General features: G+C 47.7%; 1 protein-coding gene and 1 pseudogene across 1 annotated transcript; both read left to right on the forward strand.

Annotated features, from left to right (window-relative positions):
* The first annotated feature begins 18,385 nt into the window (after window positions 1-18,385).
* Window positions 18,386-20,194, forward strand: LOC136471546 (cytochrome P450 93G1-like). Its single transcript, XM_066469284.1, has 2 exons — window positions 18,386-19,383; window positions 19,461-20,194. The coding sequence occupies exons 1-2, from the start codon at window positions 18,400-18,402 to the stop codon at window positions 20,103-20,105; spliced, it is 1,629 nt and encodes a 542-aa protein (XP_066325381.1). The 5' UTR covers window positions 18,386-18,399; the 3' UTR covers window positions 20,106-20,194.
* A 759-nt stretch (window positions 20,195-20,953) lies between these two features.
* On the forward strand, window positions 20,954-24,129 carry LOC136468834 (uncharacterized; annotated as a pseudogene).
* Window positions 24,130-25,522: the final 1,393 nt, after the last annotated feature.

The following is a 25,522-nucleotide window of genomic DNA, read 5'->3' on the forward strand; positions in this document are numbered from 1 at the left end:
AGAAAACATACGGGGTCCTGTTTCCTCTCTGTTTCCTTATCTACTCTATCGGGGGCCACAATAAATTTTGCCACGCCGCGACCTAGAGTCGCATACGCCATCATCGCCGCTCGCCTCACTCGCCTTGCTCCCACACCGCTGTGCCGGAGTTGCTCCATCTACCCGCACCTCTGCTCCGCATTCCTGTGCTCCAGCAATGGCGCCCAGCCCACACCACCAATAGCCCTTTCGTGCCACTCTGCTCCACCATCCACACGCCAGCGCCGCTGTGCCTCTGCTCCACGCACCCTAGCTCCATGCCACCGAAGCAGCACCACCTAACCATAGAACTCACCTGCACCGCCGCGCCCGCGCCGCCGCTCGCCCCGCGTGATGGGCTCCCACAGCAGCAATGCCGCTTCACTAGCACCGCCCCCATGCTCTAGCGCCGCTGCCATGCTCTCTACTCCTGTGCCCTAGCTCTAGCGCTGTCACCCACACTCGTGCCCTCATTGCATTGCTTGGTCGCAAAATTTCGCTGCAACCCTAACCCTAGACGTTCAGTTGCTGACCCGGTGGTTCCCCGATTCGTTCCTCTTCTCGTCGATTCGCCGGTTCATAAGGTAGCAAGCCCTCGTTTCCAAATTCATATCCATTGCTTGCTTTCTTAGGGTTTCGTATCTCTAGATATATTGTATTTATTTGTATATCCTATCTATTCTATCATGCAGCGAGTCGGTGCCATTGTGGTCCCTTTGGCAGTTGACAATTAACTCGGGGCCAAGCTCACGAGTATGGATCGAGACCAAGCCTCAGAAGTGACAGTTGGCAGTTGATTCTTGTTAGGGTAGTTGTTTTTTTCAGCTTCATCAGATGGCTCATGTTAAGAATGTCGGAGGAGTTCCCAATGATGAGGATCCGAGGCCCCCGCCTCGCCAGTCTACAGATGCAAAAGGCAAGGCAACAAAGAAGCTAGCAACGAGGAAGTGCAAGTACCCTGATGCAAATACAGTGAGAGCAGCCATAGTTGTAGAGGCCATAGAGCGCACAGAGAGAGGAGGTGCTCAAAGAGGTGTTGTTATTGTAGATCAGCTTTCTCCATCAATGAGGGCTGCACTTGAGTAGGTTGAGCGCCGTCATGGTGGTCCAGCTGGGACTCTCATGGTTGGAGGATGGCATGTTGCTATTGATGAGAGTCAGTCTCAGGGGGAGCCTCAGTAGCATCCATAGCTAGCAAAGCATACTTAGGAGGGAGAGCAGGCCGAGGAGATAGAGCAGGTACCTTAGCCATAGCTTCGCCGCTCTGGTCATACCCGTGCTCCAGTCACATCGAGGTCAGAGACACAGTGGAGGGGTTCACGTCCATCACCTAGACCATAGGGTCCGCCTCTAGTGACTCACTTGGATTTGAGGGCCGCCATGGCCAAGCAGGTTTAGCAGCTCAGATTTATGGACTTTGAGCAGTGGTTCCCACCAATGAGGGATGACCAAGCTTCAGAAGGCTTCTACACACCTCCACAGGAAGATTTTTATAATGCATATCTTAATAGTGGGGCAATATTCAGATCTTAGAGGGTGTGCAACATTGAGACCATTGTAGCAGTAACTAGAGAGCATATTCGCCCTTACCTATCTTACCTACCACGGCTGACAGATTCACTTGGATGGATAGGCCTATATGTTCTATCTTGGGTCCGTCAGTTCTATGCTACACTTTGGATTGGCCCACATCACATATTCATTCACTTTGCTTTCAGATGTAGAGATTATAGGCTGATGAGCACTAGGGTTAGAGAGATACTCAGACTTCAGGAGCAGCCTATCCAGCTACATGAGGTTTGCTATGGATAGACAGCGCCACCCAGATGCCCTCCCGGCGGTCTTGTGCCCCCTACAGATCTAGTCCACTATTGCTTTATAGAGCCATTCGACGAGGGGTCAAGCAGGACACCTAGTGATCTCACTCCTACAGCTAGAGTGTTGGATGCTATTATGAGGAGGACACTGCTTTCGAGGATAGGGTATCACAAGGGCTTAACTCACATACAGTTATAGTTACTGAACTCTCTGATGTAGTAGACAGTGTTTGACATTTGGGATCTCCTTCTATCAGAGATGGAGGATAATATTGCAGAGGGGTTCAGGGGTCACAAGCAGCTATCATATGCTTACTGGATTACATTCTTGATCCATAGGGCAGTTACTATGAGGCCACCTGAGATGCTGGCAGAGTATAGTGGTGCTACTATAGAGTTACCTGCATACAACATGACTTAGATGATCCATCATAGTGCAGTGAGGACACCCAGCCAACTGAGCCAACATCCAGAGGTGCTAGAGACTGTAGCTTAGTAGGATGAGACAATTAGGGGTATAGCAGCTATAGAGGAGGAGCAGCTTGATGCTTAGTAGGAGGGGATGGTCGAGAGCGACCCCAGCGACAGCTCAGATGAGGACTACTGCGATATCCCTTAGATGCCTCCACGATGACATGACCATGAGGCCAGTAGCTCTAGTTTAGCTCCACCTACACCGCAGACAGACCTCGCTCTACTTGTCATCCTTGAGTGGATGAGGCAGAATCAGGCTCGCTAGGCATAGGAGACCGCCGCTACTTTTGCATAGTTCTAGACTCAGCAAGATGAGTTCCAGCGATAGCAGCAGGCGATCTAGTAGTAGCAGTAGGCTATACAGTAGCAGCAGTAGGCCATGCAGTAGTAGGCCATGCAGCAGCAGTAGCTTCTCATGCAGCAGCAACTACTTGGGTTTATGCAGCATGTTGTGTCAGCCATTGGGGGTCCACTGTCACAGCCTTCACCCTAGATTGGTCAGCCTGTCATCACTTCTATGACTCCAGCATTATAGCCTAGTGGGCTTTAGAGCCAGGGACAACCACTAGCATAATTTGCTTCACCTATAGAGTAGGTGTCCAAGTGGTTTGCCTCGCCAGTGGTAGCCCCGCAGTTCACACCTCTTCACACCAGCTCACACTTCCTCACTGCTAGTGCCAGATACCTCAGTCTCTAGGAGCCTTGGAGCAACTTTTAGTGAGTTGATAGGGCAGCCTACTCCTCCATATTTACATGTCCAAGGTCCTTCTACAGTTGCACCTATTACCAGGACTATAGAGACGCTCCCTTCTTCTGTTGCATCATCAGAGCCGCCTACTTCAGTGATACCTACACAGTCTATGGCTGCTCTAGTCCTTGATCTGACCCAGACTGCTTTAGCATCGCTTCCAACTATAGAGGGTCAGACTGCTCAGAGCTCTGGATTAGATGATGATGGCATACAATTCTAGCTCGCTCCTCGTACCTCAGCGCCCAACTCATTCGCTGCAGCCCCGTCGACCGACCCTTAGGTTTTGGTGTTTGATGCCAAAGGGGGAGAGGGATCGAGTATGTTAATCATAGGGGGAGCGATACATTTAGGGGGAGTTTATCTATTAGCTTATCTATTACATTTGGTTTTTATGTGTGATACGCTATTATGCATTCGTGTGTGTTTACTTTCATGCATCAAACTATATTTATGTGATAGTGATATCTATGCGATCATGATATTTGACATATGTGCTCTCTACTTTGAATCTTTTATATGTCATATCACTAGTATTATGCTCATTTGCTTTGCTTCCATGTTTTACTCCGATGCAAATGAGCTTTATTACTTCTACTCATGCTTATTTCATATCTTTTGAGTACATCATGTTGGCTTGGGTCATATAAGCTTGCCTAACTCCTTTCTTCTTATTGTCAAAAGCTTATATAAACCAAGCATGTTAAAAACCTCAACTCTTTCACATACTCGAGGTGGTATTGTCATCAATCACCAAAAAGGGGGAGATTGAAAGCATCTAGACCCCTAGTTGGGTTTCGGTGATTAATGACAATACATGATTACTATGACTAACGTATGTTTTGCAAAGGCAATTAAGTTAGGTCATGGTAATGGAGATTGATTGGGCTATCATGGTGGTCATGCCCCTATGATGGAAATCGTTTAGAGTGGAAAAGACGCTTAGAGTAGTTTAGGACTTTGTTTTTTTCTTTGGCCATACTATTAAGGAGGGTATGGATGGGTAGCTTGACCTAGATGAGTCTAGTGAGTTAGGTGTGGTGTACACTTGTTAAATTTAGCATCATGTAGCTCCTAAAAAGCCTTAGATCTATTGGAACAAACTTCATTCACATATGATCGAGAGTTGAAAGTGAATAGAGGGTCAAATACTGACCGGACGCTGGCTCTGGAGTGACCAGACGCTGGCGTAGAGTCCGGTTAGTTCATTTGATCAAGGTGAAATCATCTAGCACGACTGGACGCTGAGTCCCAGCGTCTGGTCGACTCTAGTAAGGTTCTAGAGAGGGAAAATCATGACCGAACGTGTCCGGTCAGTGTTGACCGGACGCTGTCCAGCATTCGGTCACAACTTAAACACTAGAGTTCGGGGAGAACAACCCGGAGCGTCCGATCAACATGACCGAAGCATTCGGTCACCCCGTAGAGGCACATAACGGTTTGTTTTTCAGCCATGGTTATAAATACTTCCTCTATTCGTGTGTGGGGGTACTTTTGCTCATTCCAATAGCTGAGAAACACCTTTGAGAGTGCCAAGAAGAGCAAGGTCCTAGTAAGGTGATTAAGATTTGAGAATCCCAAAGAGAGGCCTCATTAGTGAAAGCAAGAGTAGCAAAGTGTGCATCCACCCTTCTCATTAGGCTTGTCGTGGTTAAGTGAGAGTTCGTGCTTGTTACTCTTGGTGATCGCCATCACCTAGACAGCTTGGTGGTGATTGGGAGTTTGGTGATCATTCGACAGAGCTTGTGGATGACCCAACTCAAGTTGTAAGCGGTTGTGGGTTATTCCACGATAGAGTGTCAAAGAATCAACCCGTAGAGAGCACTTGATCTTTGCGCGGATCAAGGCGGAGCTACACCCTTGCATGGGTGCTCCAACGAGGACTAGTGGGGAGTGGCGACTCTCCGATACCTCAACAAAATATCGCCACGTTCCTCCTTCTCTCTTTACTTTGTGCATTTACTTTGAGCAATTCAATTCTTGTCATTTACATTCATTGAGTTGCCATGCTAGAGTAGAATTGGAACATAGGTTGCTAAACTTTTGTGCGGTAGATCAATAGAAACACTTTCTAGGCACAAGGGGTTAATTAGGCTAACCGTAGGATTTAATTATTGCAAAGAAATTCCGAATTAGACCAATTCACCCCCCTCTTGGGCATCTTAATCCTTTCATGTGGCAACCTCTTCTTCTTCATCATCTTCATAGCTATCATCGACTGAATATGGATGATAGGCTTCATCCATTGTGGTACTTTTTGGAATCAGGTATCTCTGCGCATACTCTGGAATTAGCTATTGAGCACCACCACTCGTTGAGCCAGTTGACCCAAGTTATCAAACTCTTATCCCAGCAGCTTCTCTGTCCATGTTAGCAATATTCCTTGAATAGTCAAAGTAGCTAGCTGATCATTAGCCAAGTTTAAAAGAAGCATAAATTTCTAGTCTCTCGGAACCTCTAAAGAAACTCGGTGCCCGATTTATTAGTTCTCTGCCTTATAGTTGTCAAATCGGTAATCTTCTTTTCTTCTGTCCCAGTGTAAAAATATATATGAAACTTCTTCTCTAGGTCAGCCCAATTGGCAATGGAGTTAACTAGCAGTGATGAGAACTAGGTGAAGGCTGGCCCTAACTAGGACAAGGAGAAGAAACGAACTCGAAGGGCTTCTTGAATAGATGCTTCACCCAACCGTGTAAGATACCAATTGACATGTTCTATTATGCTTGTGCTGTCTTGGCCAGTAAACTTAGCAAACTCTGAGAGCCTATAATTTGTAGGAAGAGTGATCAAATCATACCATTCTAGATATGGGCATTTGTATGAGAAGGTCTGCCCTTTTGGCTTCAAACTGAACTGATTCTTCGTCATCTCGGTCACTCTCAGCAACAACTCATCAGTATTTGAATTTGGATTTCTCTACACCTGCTAAGCCATCTATGGATTGAAATCTCGTGTACCTTGATACCCTAGATTCGAAATCATGTGAAGATTGTTGTCATCTATGCCATAATGATATCCCTGTGGAATCTCTATCTGCTGGGCCCTTTGCTAGTTTGCTGCTTGAAGTCTCTGGTTATAGACGTTAGGATCTATATCTCTATGGATCCTTTGAATTGATGGTGCTATTTTTTGAGCCGACGATGGTATGTGACCTGATGTGCCAAAATTAATCATCTAGTTCTGATCTTGCCCTACCAGTTGTTGCACATGCTACACTAACGATCTAGGATTATACTGTATCTGATTCGTAGTAGCACCTTGAACTTACTCAGATGAACTCTGAACTACCTGGACATCATCACTATTGGCAAGTGCTGCTTCTTGATGGCTAGTATCGGCTTGATTAGTCCCCTAAATCAATGGATGCGGAATGTTGTAATAAGCTAGTCCAACCTGATCAACTGGAAACTCATGAAACACCTCTTTCATGGTGTTGTGGAATGTGTTCAAGAAAACTTCATTATGGTTCGATATGGCATCCTGAACAGATTTGTTTATAGCTTCCATGAAGAAATGCCTATCTTCAGCTTCATCTACATATGTCTGCCTATGCAACAGAACTCTTGGTAGTGGATATTTCTGAACAATTGTATTGTCATGTGTCTTGGTGTAGGACAATAAACACTTGTTCTAAAATTCTTCTATAGCTTTGCTGATGACATCTTTATCTCCATCAGGTAGGTCTTCATAAGGTACCATAAGGATGCCGTTGTTATTGTAAGCCGCCATGACGATTGTGGTGTCCTACTAGGCATGCCAGAATGTGTGTCGGCACAAAAAAGTGTTGGGCACACGAGCAAGCCAGAAGGGTCTGCTTGATGGAGCTAGAGATCCGCCTGGCATCAACGTAGGGATGATCGATCCTGCGTACTCCTTCCAAGACGTGCCAATCAATTTGACCCTACAATTGACAAGGAGAGAAAGTTTATCAGTAATTTAATGTGGAACATGCTGGTCTATGCCTAGACAGTTCCAAGTGTGCCGCTTTGGGAGTAGCCATACGGAAAGAGCGACTAAATAGCCGATCCACACAGAAATTGGCTATTATGGACTGTAAAGCTCATGGGTAGCGATTAATTTCATATCAGTAGGTACAATACTCATAAATATAAATAAGATCATTAGCTAGATAGATATTGCTGGTGTAAAGCATTGAGCCGATGAATCTAATCAGGAAAAGATATAGCACACGAACGAATCGACTATCTGATACCACCAACAGTGAGGTTCGACCGGATCGATGGCAGCTATGATGATAGTAACAAACTAAAACCAAAGAATTCGCAAAAATGTCTGTACTTCGATAGACTTTCCGAAAGACATGCTATACGTGAAGGCTAGATGAATCGGCTAAAATAACCGATTCAGGTGAAAAAGGACTACAGCATGTGAACAATCGACTATTTCACATGAACAAACCTATGGACTCCTCAGACTCAACCTGCCTAAGCATAAATCCTACACGAGTATGACTCATTATAATCTTTGGTATAAAAGAAAATATTCCTATCTTAAGATAACTTAGACCCTATTCTTTCCCCTTTTGTAGAGTCCGATATATAGTTTCCTGACGCCAACTGTAGCTCATCATCATTAGCTGCTGATGTCATTCAAAGAGAGCCGATTCTAGTGTCACGTCTAAATCAGCTGATATCGATCCTTATGTAATCGATTTCTTGATTGACGTGATCTTGGAAGCCTTTGAGTTCCCGCGTTCTTCTCTCAAATTTTGGTGTAAACAGTAAGGCTAGTTGGACTGTAAGAAACCTACGCCCTAGCGGCTATGATACTCTTACTTACCAGTGTAATTAGAGTTTCTTGCCCACACCTCGAGCTCTACGGTCTTAACAATAGGAAGAGTCAGAACACATCAACCCCTTTTTACACACAAAAAGGAAGAAAGAATAAATTTGTTCAAACAAAATAACAAGTTTGTTTAAACAAAGTACAAGGGTCAGAACTTGTTCGCTTATTACAAGAATGACTGCCCAACCTATTTAACTAGCTAGCCCCTCTAGGGGAGAACTATGCCTTCTATCCTATCCGCTAAGTCCTGTTAAAGGGGAGCCACCGCTGTTTCCATCTCCTCCAGCTCATGGACTTCATAACTAGGCGCGTAGCCATGGCTCATCGCCTCTAGATCGATGATGTCCCCATAATAAGAATGAACAATCATGAAGGACCGATTGACCCTAGCATGAAGGGCATTCCTCTTGAGCTGGCGCACCTGGGCTATGATCTTGACGGCATGAGCCGTGAGCGAGCTAGTCCCCTCCGACCGCACCACCTCAAGGTCATCATAGACCACTCCGAGGGCGGCGCTCAGGATACCAAGCTTGTCACTCTCCGCCTAAAGTTTTCTCCTTTCCTCAGCGAGATCCACAGCCAGTCTGGTAGAAATGCCCTCGGCCTCCAGCTTCCAGGTCATCTCCCTTTTGAGCTCAGCCTAGAGGGAGCTAACTTTTTGCTTCGCGTCATCGTGCTCTTGGCAGGCCTGGTCATGCTCTCGGAAAGCATGGTCGCGCTCCTGGCGAGCCATGCCACATTTCGAGTGGAGCCTCTCTATGGTTTGGATTAGCTCATCCTGCTCCTTGCACAGCCAAGTGACAACCATAGCAACCAGGCTCACCTTTTTCTCTAGGGCCACGAGCTTCTCCTCGGCCCCAAGCCTTAGATCCCTTTCTTTCTCAACCTCGCTCAGAAGGTCAAGGATCCACTGATGGGTTTCAGCGTCTTTCTAAAGCAACTCATCCTGCTCCTTCCTGACCCTAGCGACTTCATCATCCATCCATGACCTCGCCAATAGGGCCTCGAACGCCTTCTCGGCCTCGTTAGCATCCCGATGGGCCTCATCCACCCATGACCAAAGATTGGCTGCCTCCTCGGCAAGGGGAGTCAGCTCGACCACCCACTGCTGGGTGGCAGTGAGCTGAGCTATCACCTCCCCATGTAGCCATGCCTAATCGATGAGGTGGTCCTAGGTTTCCTTCTGTTGATGAAGGAAACGAGATTTCCCCCGACGACGAGCTATAAGGGACTACAGGGAGATGATGGTCAGGATACGAAAACTATATAGAGGAAGAAAAGGGCAAGAAGCAGGACCAAACCATACTCGGCTGGAGGGAATAATAACATCATGCAATGCACTCGTGGCATGGTCCATGGCCTCGAGCATCGATACGATCCCTACATCAAAGCTCTCCCGCTCCATGCTCTCTGTGTCGTCGTCAAGGGTGCGACACTAGCCGACAGCCACTGCCTAGATTGGAGGGCGATGCTCTTCTTCAGCACCAGCACTAAGGGATTCCACTGCCTGCCACCACTACAAAGGATAAAAAACACAAGTCATGATGAAATCTGACTAAAATAGGAAAAAATAGAGGAATCGATAACTCACCTCAGCGTCATCGGGCAGCAGATGTGTTTAGGGGACGAACCCCCCAACCCTTGCTCCACCTTGTCAGAACAAGGCCACTTCGAGCCCGCCTCCTGCTCTTGTGCAGAGGGGCTCACCCCGGGTAGCTCCTGTGGCACATTGGTGGAACGCCCTGCTCCCCTTGGCTCTTAGGGCCCAACGGCAGGGCCATCCGCCTCCACTAGCACCTCAGGCCCAATGGTAGAGCTGCCTGCCTCTATTGAGTCTTGGGGCAGGCCGATGGTATGTCCTACCTCCACCGGCTCCCTAGATGTACCCTCTCCTTCATGGGACGAGAAGGGTCCCGATGCCTACAAGGACGAATCGATGTCTATCAGCGCATCCTCGTTCTCCAAGTTGTCCCACTCGATATCACCGGCTACCATTTCTTCTTCCTCCATCACCTCATTGTCATCACCATCGTCATCGCCATCATCATTGTCAGTGTCCTCCCCTTCTCCCAGCATCCGCAGCTTCTACTGCTTCTTCCTCTTATTGTCCTCCTTCACCTTCCTCAGTCGCTCACCCTCGGCGTGATTAGCCACCCTCATGGCTGAATCCCTCGGCAGCGGTGCTAGGTGATCCATGAGGATGAGGTCCCTCGGCTGGTCCTGTCCCTCTCAAAGTTAGTCCCATGGGGTTAGGAAATCAATTGAAGAGAAGGCAGGAGACAAGCGGCGAACGACACCACATAGCCATCGGGCAACGACAGCAAACCCTCATTGCCGGGTGCAAGCACTCTTCGACTAAGGTCCGTGTGTGGAGAAGACCGCGATGGATCACGCCCTCCATGCTTTTGAAGGTGATGTCATAATAGCACCACAGATCAATTGGAGGTGGGAGCGGATGGATGCGAGCTCAATGGTGGTAGAGATGCGGAGGCAGGAAAGCTAAGCGTTGGCGGTGGTGGCGTGGCTACGGAGGCTAGGATGTAGGTGTGCGTATGAAACCCAGAGGGCTAACCCTTTGGTTTTATAGGGGCTGCGTGTGCGGGGAAACCAACCGCTCACCTAGATCTCCACGCCTACCATGACCTATCACCACATCTCATCGTGGGGCATGCGCACACAACCTATGGCCGTCCCCTCAAAAAAATGCGTCGGACGTTTTGCCTCCCCGAACGGGCCACGACCCATCTAAGCCTAGAAGTTCAAAGGTTGGCCCACCGACGGGTTCAACAACTGCTCTAGGCACTTTTAGAGTGAGGGTGGAAAGGGATGGGCCCACTAGTGGTCAGTACCCGGGCGCACGAGCATCATGGGTGTCCCAGCCCATGTTCAAGCCTCGGGCGGATTCGATCCATGGTTTTTCCTCTAAGAAAGGCCGAGAGCCCTCAAGACCGATCCAATGGACCCGAGAACTATATGGATTGATCGCTGAGAATCTAGAGTAGGTCACCAGCTAATCCAAGCCGGACCCCCATGAACAGGATGTCAGGGGCCCACTCGGACTAGCCCGTTAATAACTCACCGATCAACATGGCTCCTCCGTAGAGGAAAATCATGGCACAGCTTAGCCCCTCTATTTTTATCAGAAAAAATGCTTAAGGAAAGATGAGCTGACCCTCGACCAGACCCCTGCTACATGCGGGGGCTCAAGGAAAGTTAGACTCACTAGGAGATCGAACGCACGGTCACAGAACGACAGACCCCTATAGGGGTCGAAATTAGAAAAGACCTTTTTTGACCCACTAAATCTCACACTTATACCCTCGAGAGGCCCGATCACGACAAAAGGGAATCGTCGTCCCTAGGACATGCCATGGGTGACAAGAAAAGGCCAAGGCTCTCAGAGTCCTCCTATTTAGAAAAGCCTCTGAAGGAGTATTCTACTCCTCCATGGGCTCAGGGGCTGCTGTTGGGGACCAATACTAGGGTACTCGAAGAGGAGCTAATGGTCATCAACATTGATTCAACCAAGCAGTCAAGAGCGCGTCTACAGCTCCAACCGACCCCAGGTGTACGGGCTCCACCTCGCCTGACCTCTGGGGGTAGGCTCCACCTCGCCCGACCCTGAGGACACGATCTCCACCTCGCCTGACCTCCAGGGGCGGGCTCCACCTCGCTCGACCTTGAGGCCACGATCTTCGCCTTGCTAGACCCCTTGGGTGCAGGCTCCGTCTCGCTCGACGAGGACTCATAACATCGCCAACCACTTCAGGTCTAAGTGTATGGGCCTGGGTCAAAACTCTTATACCAAGGAAGAGACCGTCACGCCCTAATGTAACCCATGGCCATAATGGGCCATACCTGAGGATTCACATCAAGAACAGCGTCGGGCGTACAGGTGTTGTTCTGCCTAACCCTCATATGAACACTGACAGACGTGTCAGTTCACCACGATGTCTGCTAGGACGGAGTGGAGCGCCTTGACCGGCGGATGACGCCTACGCATGGCACCAGTGACGGACAGGACTGCGACGTGGAGCCGTCCCTATTGACATCTACAAGGTCGACGAGACCCTATGAAGGAGAAGAAGGACCCGACGATCTTGGAGGCCTTCCTCTCTCTCTCGTTCTTCTCCTTTTCATCCGCTATAACCCGCGCTTTCCCTTGGTCTATAAAAGGGAAAGCAGGACGCCCCATGAAAGAGACCCCGAAACCGATTGACCCATCAAGATTCAATACAGATCCGCACAAGAGCACGACACGAACGCACAGCTGAGCAGCGATCGAGCTCTCAACACACACTCACTCCTTTCACCAGAGACTTGGGATCCTTTTCCTCTCTCGTTCATTTGTAACCTCAACTACAAACTTTTGGTGCTAGTAACACGAGCAGCAGCGACAAACTGGACGTAGGGACTTTCTGTCTGAACCAGTATAAACCTCGTGTCCTCTAAGCACACCATCCGAGTCAGACGCGCAATAATACAAATTTACTCGTCGGTGGTAACTTGAAACATCGACAAATTGCTTTTCGAATATTTACTCAATTCAACTCAAAATACATATTGTTAAATTCAACATACATGAATAGAATTTAATTACTAAGTTCGTCAATAACCAAAGTGAAATAAAATCAAGTGCACTTAATCTCCATTGTTGAAGTGAATCAAATTATAATGGATAATATTTATTGAAATGGGAGGTCAAGTGAAGAATGTTAGGCAACTAGTAGCCATTTTGGTTTAACAATGTTTTTGAAGTTACAAAATGACATAAGTAGAGATAAAAGTATGTGGATATATAACATAGACAAAGATAGCTCATGAAAAATACTATAGTTATAAAAATATTTAATAATTAAAGTTAGTCGATTAATATTTATATAATATCTAACATGAAATTGTAAATTATATAAAATAATTTGTATTAGTAAATAAATAAAGTATTAAAATAATTTACAACAAGAAATATCCTATGTTTAAACTACAGTAAAAATACCTAAAATTAATTTAATGTTTCTATATCATTAATAATACTAAATTGATGTTAAAATTTATTATGGATATACTATACATAGTTTCAATGCACCAATAGTAATATAAAAATTAAATAATATGTCACCAATTGTAGAAAGAAAAAAATTAAATAGATTTATTATACTTAAGTGTCGGATATTTTATATTTTTTTAGAATACAGATTTAGAATGATACTTAAAAATTGAATCGGTTACACCCATTGGGCCTGTTCGCTTGTCTGAATTCTAGAGGAATCTGGATGGTTTGGAGGAATGCTGGAGGAATTTGTGAGAGAAAAATACTGTTCCGGATGAAAAAAATAAGCGAATCAAGTCGGGTTTGAGGGCACGTAAACAGAGCCTGTCTGAAAGTGGAAGCTGAGGTCAACGCGTGTGGAGACCCCGCGACATACACCGCCGCAGCGACCCATGCATATGCATAGGAGGAAGGCTAATAATACAGGAGGTGCTATTGTAAGGTTTCTGGGTAGACTGTTTTCAGCCTATCTATATAATAGTTAGCTATTCATTATTAATACATGACCTATCCGTCTTTCATATAAAAAAATTTTGGTTATCGTGTCTAAGCTGGCTGTAAGCTTACAACTTGTTTCTCCTCTCTTTCCTTTCTCCCTTCTCCACTTTAGCATTTAGCTAGCTTACAACCTGTTATTCATCATTTTCTAAAACACTACTTCAGCAGTACTTTTCAGCGAACGAACAGTATTTTTCTCTCACAATAAATCAGCATAAGTCAAGTTTTAGCATAATAGTTGCTCTAAAGCTTTGTTCAAGGTTCATGCTCTAGCTTCTCGCAGACTCCATTGGATATTGGACCATCGACCACATACTCTCTCTGTCCTAATTTAACTGTCGTTTTCGGTGTCCGTGCCACGACTTTGACTCAATTTATACAAAATATGTACAACATTTGTGTCTCCAAATAAATTTGTTAAAAAACTAGATTCAAAGATCTTTCCAATAATACTAATTATGTATCATAAATAATAATATTTTTTAATATATATTTTATTAAATTTGTTTTTCAGAAAACGAGAATGACAGATCTTCTGGACCGGAGGAGTAATGATTAGTACCAATCAACGTGATCTCCACGGAGAAAAAGGATAATCAGAGCACATGCAACGCAAGGACGGTGAACAGTTTGAACTCTCATCCAGGATCGTGTTTAGTTGGATGAATTTGGGAATTTTGACTATTGTAGCACTTTTGTTTTTATTCGGCAATTAGTGTTCAATCATGGACTAATTAGGCTTAAAACGTTCGTCTCGTAATTTTCAATCAAACTGTGTAATTAGTTTTTTTTTGTCTATATTTAATGCTCCATACACGTATCGCAAGATTCGATGTGATAAGTATTGTATCACTTTTTAGAATTTTGGGTAGCAACTAAACACGCGCAGGTGATCCAGGTCCATGCCTGACTCAAAACTTCTGTATGTCACAGCCATAGGCTCATAGCCGACCAGACCAGCACGACGACAAAAGCTCGCCGCTTGTAGACACCTTCCTACTGTGCACCGAATTCTCTGGCAAGCTGCACAGAATTCTCCTTTCCCATTCTCAAATTACAGACTTTGTAGGATTGCTCCACCAACACGGCTCCGTAGACTCGATCATAGAGCAACTACATAATAGACTAGAGTTTCCAGAGCACCTATGAAGGTGCTTTCTTGATTTATAGGGTGTTTGAATTTCGTTACTAAAATTTAGGAGGTGTGTCAGGAGGATATTGTATAGGATATTCGGACACTAATAAAAAAATAAATTACATAATCCGTCAGTACTCCACGAGACGAATTTTTAAACCTAATTAATCCGTCAGTCGTAAACTATGTAATTAGTTTCGTAATTAGTCTATATTTAATACTCTATGCATATGTCCAAACATCCGATAGGACAACGATTAAAATTTAGGTGGGAAACCAAACACCCCTTAGAATAGAGTTTGTAAAGCTGCAGCTATTTAACAAAAAAAAAGTCGCAGCAATCATTCTTTTCGCAATCTATTAAGCTGTAGCTGGCTACGGAATATCTAATTCTGTAGCCGGATCCAACCCATCGACCAGACCGCCACCATCGAGCGGACGTGCACGGACCCACCGAAACTTTTGTTAATTATTAATTCAATTCCATGCCGCTTGCCTTTCATGGCTCGTAAATGTAGCCATTTAATTAGATTGGATACCCCTTAATCACGGCGCTTCCTAATTGCTCCATTTGGCCAACGATCATTGGACGGAGAAGAGCTCGACGAGGCTCTGCATCAGCTGCACCTGCGCGCAGACCGCAGAGGCAGCGCACATAGTCGCCAGTCACGTCGAGGAGGCTGCATTACTCCTTCTCGGGCTCTCGGCGCCGCCTGGAACATCGACGATGGTCTCGTCGAGGCTGCAGTACTCCATCCCGTACGGGCAGAAGCAGGCAACCGAGGTAAGTAGCAGCAAACGTCGATGATGGTCAGGCGCGCGCCCTCCAGCCTATTCATCCACGTCATTCAGCTTGCATGTTTGGGCAGGTCCATACACCGCACGGAGGAGGTGGCCGCCGGTCACGACGTTCGCATCCACCGCCTCTCCGCCGTCGAGACCCCGACGGACCACACGGGCTCCGTCGAGTTCGTCTCCTAGGTCGTGCAGCTGTGTACGCGGCCCACGTCAGGGCGGCCGTCTCGAGCCTGGTGTGCCCGGTGGCTGCGCTCATTCTCGACCTGTTCTGCACCCCGCTGGTCGATGTGGCCCGCGAGCTCGTAGGGCCGGCAAGCGCTCTCCTTCTTGCGCCTGCCGGCGCTGTGCGAGGAGGTGGCCGGCGAGTTCGGGGAGAGATAGATAGCGCGGCGGACATCGCTGGGCTGCCCCCAGTGCCGAATGTGCGTGGTACATGTACCATGGCAGGCATTTCATGGATGCCGTCGGCATCATCGTTAACACAGTCGCCGAGCTCGAGCAGGGCGTCGTCTCCGCCATTGCCGAGGGCCGGTGCACGCGCACGACCGGGTGCCCTGCTCTGACGCTGTACCCGATCGGCTCGGTCATCTCGTTCCGTTAGTTCAAAATTCTTGTAAATACTTGTATTCATAGTACAAAGTTCTTGTAAATATTCTTTGTGCAAGTTCTCGTAATAAATTTCATAGTACGAGATATTCGTAGTATATATCTTGATCCATATTTTGTGTAATATAATTTCGTTTTAGGTGTACATTCTTTATTATCCCTTTACAAATCTCTGTTACACCTGAATCCCATGACTTTATTCCAGGTGTAGGGACATTTTGTTCCCCTAAGACCCTGTTCGGTTATCAGAGAATGATAACCTCGAAAAAAATCCAGTGAGATCCGCTACCATAATTTGTATAAGCAGTCAAACCTAGAATGATTCCTGGCTCTAGAATCAGCTAACCGAACAAGGCCTCAGGAGTTTTGTTCCACATGAATAAACTTTTAGTTAAGATATAAGACGGCGGTCGTGAAGGTTTACCCATGGTGGTGACGTGATGTTTTCAGCTCAATCATTTTTGCAGAAGCGGGGTTAGGTCTTGCTAAAGCCAAAAGTCAAGGAAGCAGTTAACAACATTATTGGGGATCGTCTTCGACTGGATGAATGACGTCAGACCGCCGACCTTAGCTGTTTTAGTCTTTCAGACATTGGCCCTGTTTGGATCATGGATTAGAGCTAGTTTGGGCTAGTTGGAGCTCAACTAGCCCTAAAGTAACCAAACAGGAGGGCTAGAGTGGGTTATTTGCAACTAGCCCACCCTAAAAAACTATCCCCCTAAAGAGGTGATTATTTGGGCTAGTTGGGACTATTTGAGGTGGGGTCTACTGTTTTCTCTCTACTTTCACCCGCACCAATGATTTGGAAAGCACATTTATTATCATTTTAACCCTTGTATCCAAACATCTCTTAGGCTAGAGTTAGTTCAGGGCTAGTCCTGAGCTAGAAACTAACTCTAATCTCTAGCTGTGCTAGAGTATCCAAACAGGGCCATTGCGGTTAAATAATAGGATAGCGGTCGTTAAAGTCTCGGGAGTGTGGCCGTGTGACCTCAGTATCCCCAGCCGTACCATAGTGCCTGTTTAGTTACCAAAATTTTACAAAATTTTTCAAGATTCTCCGTCACATCGAATCTTTGGACGTGCATGAAACATTAAATATAAATAAAAAATAAAACTAATTACACAGTTTAGACGAAATTCACGAGACGAATCTTTTAAGTCTAATTAGACTATGATTGGACACTAATTGCCAAATAACAACGAAAAGTGCTACAATATCATTTTCCAAAAAAATCGCCAACTAAACAAGGCCCTAGTGACTCTAATTGCTTTATTAAAAGCAGAGTAACTATTTTCTTTAAAAAAATACTTCTTAGTTTTAACTATATAGGTGTTCAGAATTCATACCCAAAAATTTTCACTTGAATTCCATGATTTGTGCAATTTTTTTTGTTCCTCCTTGTAACGGTTTGGTCCACCAAAAGTGCATGATTTATTTTTTAGTGAAGTGTACAAAATTTCCATTTCCATGTATGTATAACTTTTTCCACCTAAACAAACTTTTGTGTTTCTCAAAGAACTTAAGATTATCACACAGTCTGTTCTAGAAGATGGGTCGTTGAAATTTACAACTGAAGCCCACCAACTATCATATGGAGGACAAACAGTCGGAAGGCAGAATAAGCCTCCTCACAAAAATGTAAAGAAAGAAAGAGAATAATCCTAAGGACATGTTTGTTTCAGTTTTTTTTTTTTTGCTACTGTTAGGCAGGAGCTTAAATAAACAGTCGAATTGTTGAGCTTAACAACATTATTGGGGATCGTCTTCGACTGGATGAATGACGTCAGACCGCCGACCTTAGCTGTTTTAGTCTTTTCAGACATTGCGGTTAAATAATAGGATAGCGGTCGTTAGTCTCGGTGCTTTTTTAAAAAAATTTGAAAGCTGGCTTCTATCCAAATAAATAAAAAGCTAAAAAGAAGATTAGGAGTTTTTCTAGTTTTCCGTGTACCAAGAAGCTAAAAGTTATTACAAAAAAAGTCAATAGTAAAAAGCTAATAACCGAAAGTCAGTGTTTAACTAAAAGCCCTAACCCTAAACCCTTCGCTGTTCGTTTCGCTAAAATTTGGCTAATGCTGATTTGTTGTGAGAGAAAAATATTGTTTATTTACTAAAAAATATTACTAAACTAGTGCTGAAAAACAGGGCGTAAAACCGCAGCTCAAACAAAGGTCTAAGCAAAAAAAAAAAATTAAGAGGAAGGAGGTGTGCGTCACGTGGCATCATGATTTGGCATGCGAACAGCTCCCTATAGGCTATATATTCTACTCAAATTTCATAACTCCCATGCTAAACGCATGTTTTATACTTAACTTAGGAAAGGCGTGCGCGTACCTAAAAACAAAATAATTCTCTAGTCTACAGTGGCTATGAGAAAGCTTAAAACCTGCACCGTCAGAGGTCAGACTAGCAATGCGGTAGAGTAGTGGATGTGAGGTAGTAGCGATGGCCATGGACCAGTTAGCAATGCCCATGCTCCTGTCCACCGACTCAGCAGCCGCCGTCATGGTGCTCCTTTCCGTGGCCACACTGCTTGTTGCCCTGAACCACATGCTCTCATCACGGCGGCGATCTTCTCGGCGGCTTCCCCCGAGCCCGCCGCGCCTCCCGGTGATCGGTCACCTCCACCTGCTGCGTCCACCGGTGCACCGCACCTTCCACGAGCTCGCGTCCCGGCTGGGGGCGCCCCTGATGCACATCAGCCTCGGCTCCACGCACTGCGTCGTGGCCGGCACGGCCGACGTGGCCAGGGAGCTCATCCGCGACCACGACGCCACCATCTCGGGGCGGCCGGTCTCGGTGCTGTCCCGGCTCTTCTCCTACGGTTCCGCCGGCTTCGCGTTCACGCCCAACAGTCCGCACTGGCGCTTCCTCAGGCGGCTGTGCGTCTCCGAGGTCCTGGGCCCGCGCACCGTCGAGCAGCTGCGGCACGTCCGGCGCGGCAGCCTGGCGTCGCTGCTGCGCGCCGTGCGGGCGTCGGCTGCGCGGGGCGAGGCGGTGGACGTCACCCGCGAGCTCATCCGCTTCTCCAACACCGCCATCATCCGGATGGTGGCGAGCGACGTGGGCGTGACCGACGAGGCTCAGGAGCTGGTGAAAGCGGTGACGGAGCTGCTCGGCGCCTTCAACCTGGAGGACTACGTCCCCCTGTGCCGCGGCTGGGACCTCCAGGGCCTCCGCAGGAAGGCCACCCTTGTCCACCGGCGGTTTGACGCCGTGTTGGAGCAGATGATCAGGCACAAGGAGGAGGCCAGGGACAGGGAGCGTCGCCGCGGCGGCGGCGGCACGCAAGAGGAGAAGAAAGTAGAGGGGCCGCCGGCGACGTGCAAGCAGCGCAACAAGGACCTGTTGGACATCCTGCTGGACAAGGCGGAGGACGAGACGGCGGAGGTGAAGCTCACCAGGGAAAACATGAAAGCCTTCATCATTGTAAGTAACCCTGTAAGCGTGCAAAAGTCCCAGCAGCGTAGCGTCCATGCATGCTAGTAACAACGTTGCCGATGCAGGACGTGGTGACCGCTGGGTCAGATTCGTCGGCGGCGACGGTGGAGTGGATGCTGGCGGAGCTGATGAACCACCCGGAGGCCCTCGGCAAGGTGCGTGCCGAGATCGACGCGGTGGTCGGCGGGGACAGCAGGATCGTGGGGGAGGCGGACCTGCGGAGGCTGCCGTACCTGCAGGCGACGTTCAAGGAGACGGTGCGGCTGCACCCGGGGGCGCCCATCGCGCACCGGCAGTCGACGGCCGAGATGGTGGTCCGCGGGTTCACGGTGCCGCCGGACACGGCGGTGTTCATCAACCTCTGGGCCATCGGCCGCGACCCGTCCTTCTGGGAGGAACCGCTGGCGTTCAGGCCGGAGCGCTTCATGCCCGGCGGCGCCGCGGAGGGGCTCGAGCCCGGCGGCCGCCAGCAGTTCCAGTTCATGCCCTTCGGCAGCGGGCGCCGGGGATGCCCGGGCATGGGGCTCGCGCAGCAGTCCGTGCCGGCGGTCCTCGCGGCCCTCGTGCAGTGCTTTGATTGGGCCGCTGCCGACGGCGGGACAGCGGCGATAGGTATGGATGAGTCCGACGTGGGCCTAGTGTGCGCTCGGAAGCACCCGCTTGTGCTCCGTCCCACCGCTCGTCTCAACCCGTTCCCGGCGGTCGTCTGAACCCGTTCCCAGCATGCCGGCCGGCTTGCCGATCGCCATCGTATATATACATGTCCCTTAATTTTGTACTCGTATATTGTTCACACAAAAAAAATGTAGTCGTATATACGTACCTGGGTCCTAAAATAAGTACATTTCTGATGCACAGTAACAGGAAACCAGCCAATTCTTCGTATGTACAGTACAGCTTACTCGGTAGATTTGTTGTGATTGCGCCATGTGCAAGCATACCTGGGTGAAGTTTCTGTCCAGTTACAAAAGTGTCTGGATATCTATATCCAGCCAAGAGAAAATTGCTACTTCGCCATTATCAAACGTGGGCTTCGCTCTTTTGCCATCTCGCAAATGGGATTCGCCCGTCTGCCATTTTCAAACGCGACGCACCGCCAGAATGCCCTGGACCAGTATATGTACCGTATTTTGATTTTGATTTTTTTTTTCGTTATTTCCTTTCCCCTTTTACCCCTCACCCATCCCCATCAGAACTGAGATCTCCATCAGAACCTTACTCTGTTCGCACGACAAGGACCGGGAGGGAGAGAAGGAACGGGGGAGAGAGAGACGCCGCCAGGCAGCGAGGTGGTCGACTGCGCCGTGGCCGCCTCCCCCGGCCAGCCCACCGAGGCCGCCCCGACTCGCCGGCGCGTGGCTAGGACTTGACGGCGCGCGGCCAGGTCTCGCCGGCGCGCGGGCAGCAAGCTGGTCGACGGCGCCGCTGCCGCCTCCACGTCCTGCCCACCGCGGCCGCCCCCACTCGCCCATGCCGTGACCTCACCGGCCGCCCCCACTCGCCCACGCAGCCTGGTGTCACGACTCCGCCATCGCCGCCGTGCTTCTCCAAGTGTTGGATGGACAACTTGCCAGATCTCATCCAAGGGTACGTATTCTTGCTGTTGTAGAAGTTCTCGTGGTAATCTAACTGTGCCAATTTAGTGTAGAAGTTCTCCAAGCGTATAGACTAGCATCGATTAGTGTAGATGTGGTTGTAAATCTAACTGTCCCGCATTTTTTCTGTCCTAGGCTCGATGGAGAGCCTGAGCTTAGCTTAGCAGTGGTAGAACCTCCTGCACGGCAACTGCAGGCACCTCTTCTTGATTGGGAAGGTCCTGCACAACAGATGCAGTCATCTTGTGTTGTTTGGCAAGCCCCTGCCCAGCAGCTACATGCACCTCTTGTTGACTGGGATACATTGCGCATTGAAGAAAGTCGAGATGAAGAGGGAAGAATAGAGATTGTTGATGATGAGGTTATGTATGAATTGCTGGGGTTTAGGGCCGAGGATGCAGCCCAAAAAGGTTGTACTACTGACGTAATCAATGATGTAGATGAGCATTTTGATACAACTGGGGCAGCCAATGATGTAGATGAGCATTTTGATACAACCGGGGCAGCCAATGATGTAGATGAGGATTTTGATACAACTTGGGCAGCCAATGATGTAGATGAGGATTTTGATACAACTGGGGCAGCCAATGATGTCGATGAGGATTTTGATACAACTGGGGCAGCCATTGATGTTGATGATTATTTACCAGGAGAGAGGATTGTGGTGCATGATCCAAATGGACCCAGCTTGGATCTTGGTTCAGTGTATCCTAACATGAAGGAGTTTAGATTGGCTGTGAGACAATTTGCTATACGTGTAGAGTTTAAACTACACATTGTCAAAATAGACCCAACTAGATACATGGCGGACTGCAAGGGAGAAGGATGCAATGGAGAACGATGTCGTTGGCATCTTGTTGGGCGTAGACAGCCTGATGGGTGCACTGTGATGGTACTAACTTGCATTTAGTGGTGCCAATTTAATTTTCCTTTATTATTGTTTGCAGACACTAATTATTATTTATTTTTATAGGTGACAGTGTTAGATCCTATACACATTTGTTCATCAAGTGCTAGGAGGAAGACTACGACACCAACTAGTGCCTGGGTTGCTGCAAAGGCAATACATCACCTCAGGAAGACACCAACTATGGGATGTAAGGATCTGAAAAAAAAACTTTACAGGATGAGCAAAAGTGTGAAATTCATTATGACACTATTTGGAAGGGTAGGCAAATTGCCTTGAGAGAATTGTATGGTAAATGGGAAGAGAGCTTTCAGATGCTATTCAATTGGAGGGCAGAGGTCATGAAGAGGTCTCCAGGTAGTGTTATTGAGATTGGTGTTAAGGAGGTAGATGGCATATTCTATTTCCACATATTTTTCTGTGCACTGAAACCTTGCATAGATGGTTTCTTGGAAGGATGCAGGCCATATCTTAGCGTTGACTCTACTGCGCTTAATGGTAGGTGGAATGATCATTTAGCTGCAGCTTGTGGTATAGATGGTCACAACTGAATGTACCCAGTTGCTTTTGGCTTCATTGATGGTGAAACAACAGACAACTGGACCTGGTTTATGACTCAATTGCATAAGGCCATAGGAGACCTTCCTGTTTTAGCTATCTCGTCAGATGCATGCAAAGGTCTAGAAAATGCAGTTAAGAATGTGTTTCCAAGAGCTGAACATAGAGAGTGCTTTAGACATCTAATGAACAACTTTATTAAAAAGTTTGGGGGTGACGTATTCTCTAAGATGTATCCTGCAGCCAGATCTTATAGAGAAGAAGTTCACCAGTACTTTTTCAAGTCAGTTGTTGAAGCTAGTCCTGCTGTTTTGGTTTGGCTGCAGGCTCGCCATTATAAGCTGTGGATGAGATCTGCCTTCAACCCTGCTATTAAATGTGATTATATCACTAATAACCTTGCTGAGTCGTTTAACAATTGGATCAAGGACTGGAAGGACCTTCCTGTTGTGGAGCTCGCAGACAAAATCAGAGAGAAGACAATGGTTTTGTGGGCAAAAAGGAGGAAAATTTCAGAAAGGCTTAGTGGTAAGATCCTCCTAGCAGTCATATATCAGTTGAATGCAAGAACAAGAGGACTTGGGCACTTGACTGTCGTGGATGGTGGATATTCTGCAGCAGAAATTTGGGACACCTCAAACACTCACAGTAGACATGTTGTTAAGTCATATCTGCATGAGTGCACTTGTCTTGAGTGGCAGCATACTGGTAAGCCTTGCCAGCATGCTCTGGCTTTGATAACAAGTGTGCAATCTGCTAATGTGCATATGGAGGATTTTGTGCACGAGTATTGCTCTGTAGACAGGTTCAAGGCAGCCTACAAGAGACTCATAGAGCCACTGCCTAATAGGTCACAGTGGCCAAATGTTGAATTGCCTTTTGGGCTTAAGGCACCCCTTGACAAGAAGGAAGCTGGTAGATACAGAAAAGTCAGGATAAAAAGCTGTCTTGAAGGTGGAAATAGCAGAGGGAAAAGGGCAGCCAAGGAAGCAGCAATAGAGGCAGATAAACTAGCTGCAAATGAGGCGCAAAAGGGCAACAAAAGGATGATTAGAGGCAAAAGGAAGTGCAAGAGATGTGGAGAATTAGGCCATGGCGAAACAAGCTACAAATGCCATCTTAATGGGACTAAGAAAGGCAAGAACTCCTATATTCACTTGCTGCCTTGATTTGTTGAGCTCATTAACTTCAATATTTCACTTGAATATTGAACTTGCAGGCAAAGGAAGCCAAGGCCAAATAAAACAAAATATGGTGAAAATGCAAAGATGCCAACAAAGAGAGCAAAGAAGGTGGTTCACAGTGCTGCTGAACCAACAATGGAAGAAATGCCACCAGCTGCCCTAAATGACCAAGAAATGGCACCACCTGGCCCAAATGACCAAGAAATGGCAACAACAGCCATAGATGCAGTCTGCAGTCCCACAATGCTCACAGTAGACCAGATCATACAGACTAGCCCCATTAGGGTGACAAGAGGGTACACAACACATTAGTTCTCCTTTTTTTATAGATATACACAACTATAATCAATATTGGTGCTTCTATTGCAGCCGAATCCAAACTTTGCTGGGAGAAGGTGTGGATTCAAGCATTGCTGCCTCACCAGACAAGACAATCCAGAAGAGGAGCCCGACGAAGAAATTGAAGCCTAGGAAACCGAAAATCAAATGATGCTTTGTGTTGTTGTATTAGACCTATGTAGACCTATGTTATTGTATTAGAACTTAAATGCTATGCTTCTGTGATCATGTAAACTGGTTAATCCAATGGTTAATGAGCGTCAAGTCGGCTCATCCGATGGTTAAAGGCGTAACTGCCGCCTCGTCCAACCCCAGGGGCCGGGCCATGCCTCGTCCGACTCCGAGGACGAGGTTTCCGCCTCCTCTGACCCCAAGGCATGGGCTCCAACCCCGAGGACGAGGTTTTCGCCTTGTCCGACTCCAAGGATGAGGTTTCCGCCTCGTTCGACCCCAAGGTGTGGGCTCTGACTCATCTGGTCCCACGGGGAGGGCTCCGCCTTGTTCGACTCCCGAGGGTCAGATTCCATCTCGCTCGGCCCCCAGGGTGAGATTTCCGCCTCGCTCGTTTCCTGGGGGTCGGATTTGCTACCCGACAAAAGCAGTGGCCCTAGGGTGAGACCCAAACCGCTTCAACCACTACGGCGTGGAGACGCACGCCCGGGAGCACGTCTCGGGCACGTCCTGATGTGATTGGCGGTCGCATCAGGCCATGCTGGGAGACTCACATCGCCCACCGCGTTAATAAGCTAGCACTATGCTACCAACTCCCTGCCTGACCACCGTCCAACGTCAGTCGACCGACGTTAGTTGACTAGCACTGTACCGCCAGCCCCCTGCATGACCTCTGTTAGGGGACCCTTTAACCATTCCATTCGCTCGGATAGGATGGTAGGCAAGAACGGCGCACGACGCCCGCATGTATGCCGCAGCAGCCAATAGGACCCCGGTACGACGCTGCTATCACCACGATCCATAGGGTCAGTGAGACCCACGCGAAGAGGAGGACGGCACACCCCGAGAGCCTTATTTCTCTTTCTTTTTTCCCTCTTCCCTTCTCTCGGTCTCGGGTATCCTATTCTCTCTCTTTGGTCTATAAAAGGGAAGGCAGGGCACCGCTCAGGAGAGAGATCGATCAACCGATAGATCGAGCCATAGAAACATCGAGCAATCGAACCACAAAGACTTGGGAGCTCCTCCCTCTCTCACCAATTTGTAACCCCCTACTACAAATTTAGTGCTGGTAACACGAGCAGCCTCAAACTGGACATAGGGACATTTGGCCCGAACTAGTATAATCCTTGTGTCCTCTTAGCACACCATCCGAGCCAGACACGCAATACTACAAATTTACTCATTGGTGTTTACTCGAAACACAGACAGTTGGCGCGCCAGGTTGGGGGACTTTTGTGTGTCTCGACATCAACACCAGGCCTTGGATGGCTAGTCATGACATCAGCTGGGTCCCGGGCGCACATGTGCGCTTTGGGGACCTAGACTTCATCATCACGATGGAGGAAGAGCTGGCATGGGCGCCCATCATCGTT

The sequence above is a fragment of the Miscanthus floridulus genome, chromosome 8 (assembly GCF_019320115.1).
Source record: "Miscanthus floridulus cultivar M001 chromosome 8, ASM1932011v1, whole genome shotgun sequence".
In the NCBI taxonomy this organism is placed as follows: Eukaryota; Viridiplantae; Streptophyta; class Magnoliopsida; order Poales; family Poaceae; genus Miscanthus; species Miscanthus floridulus.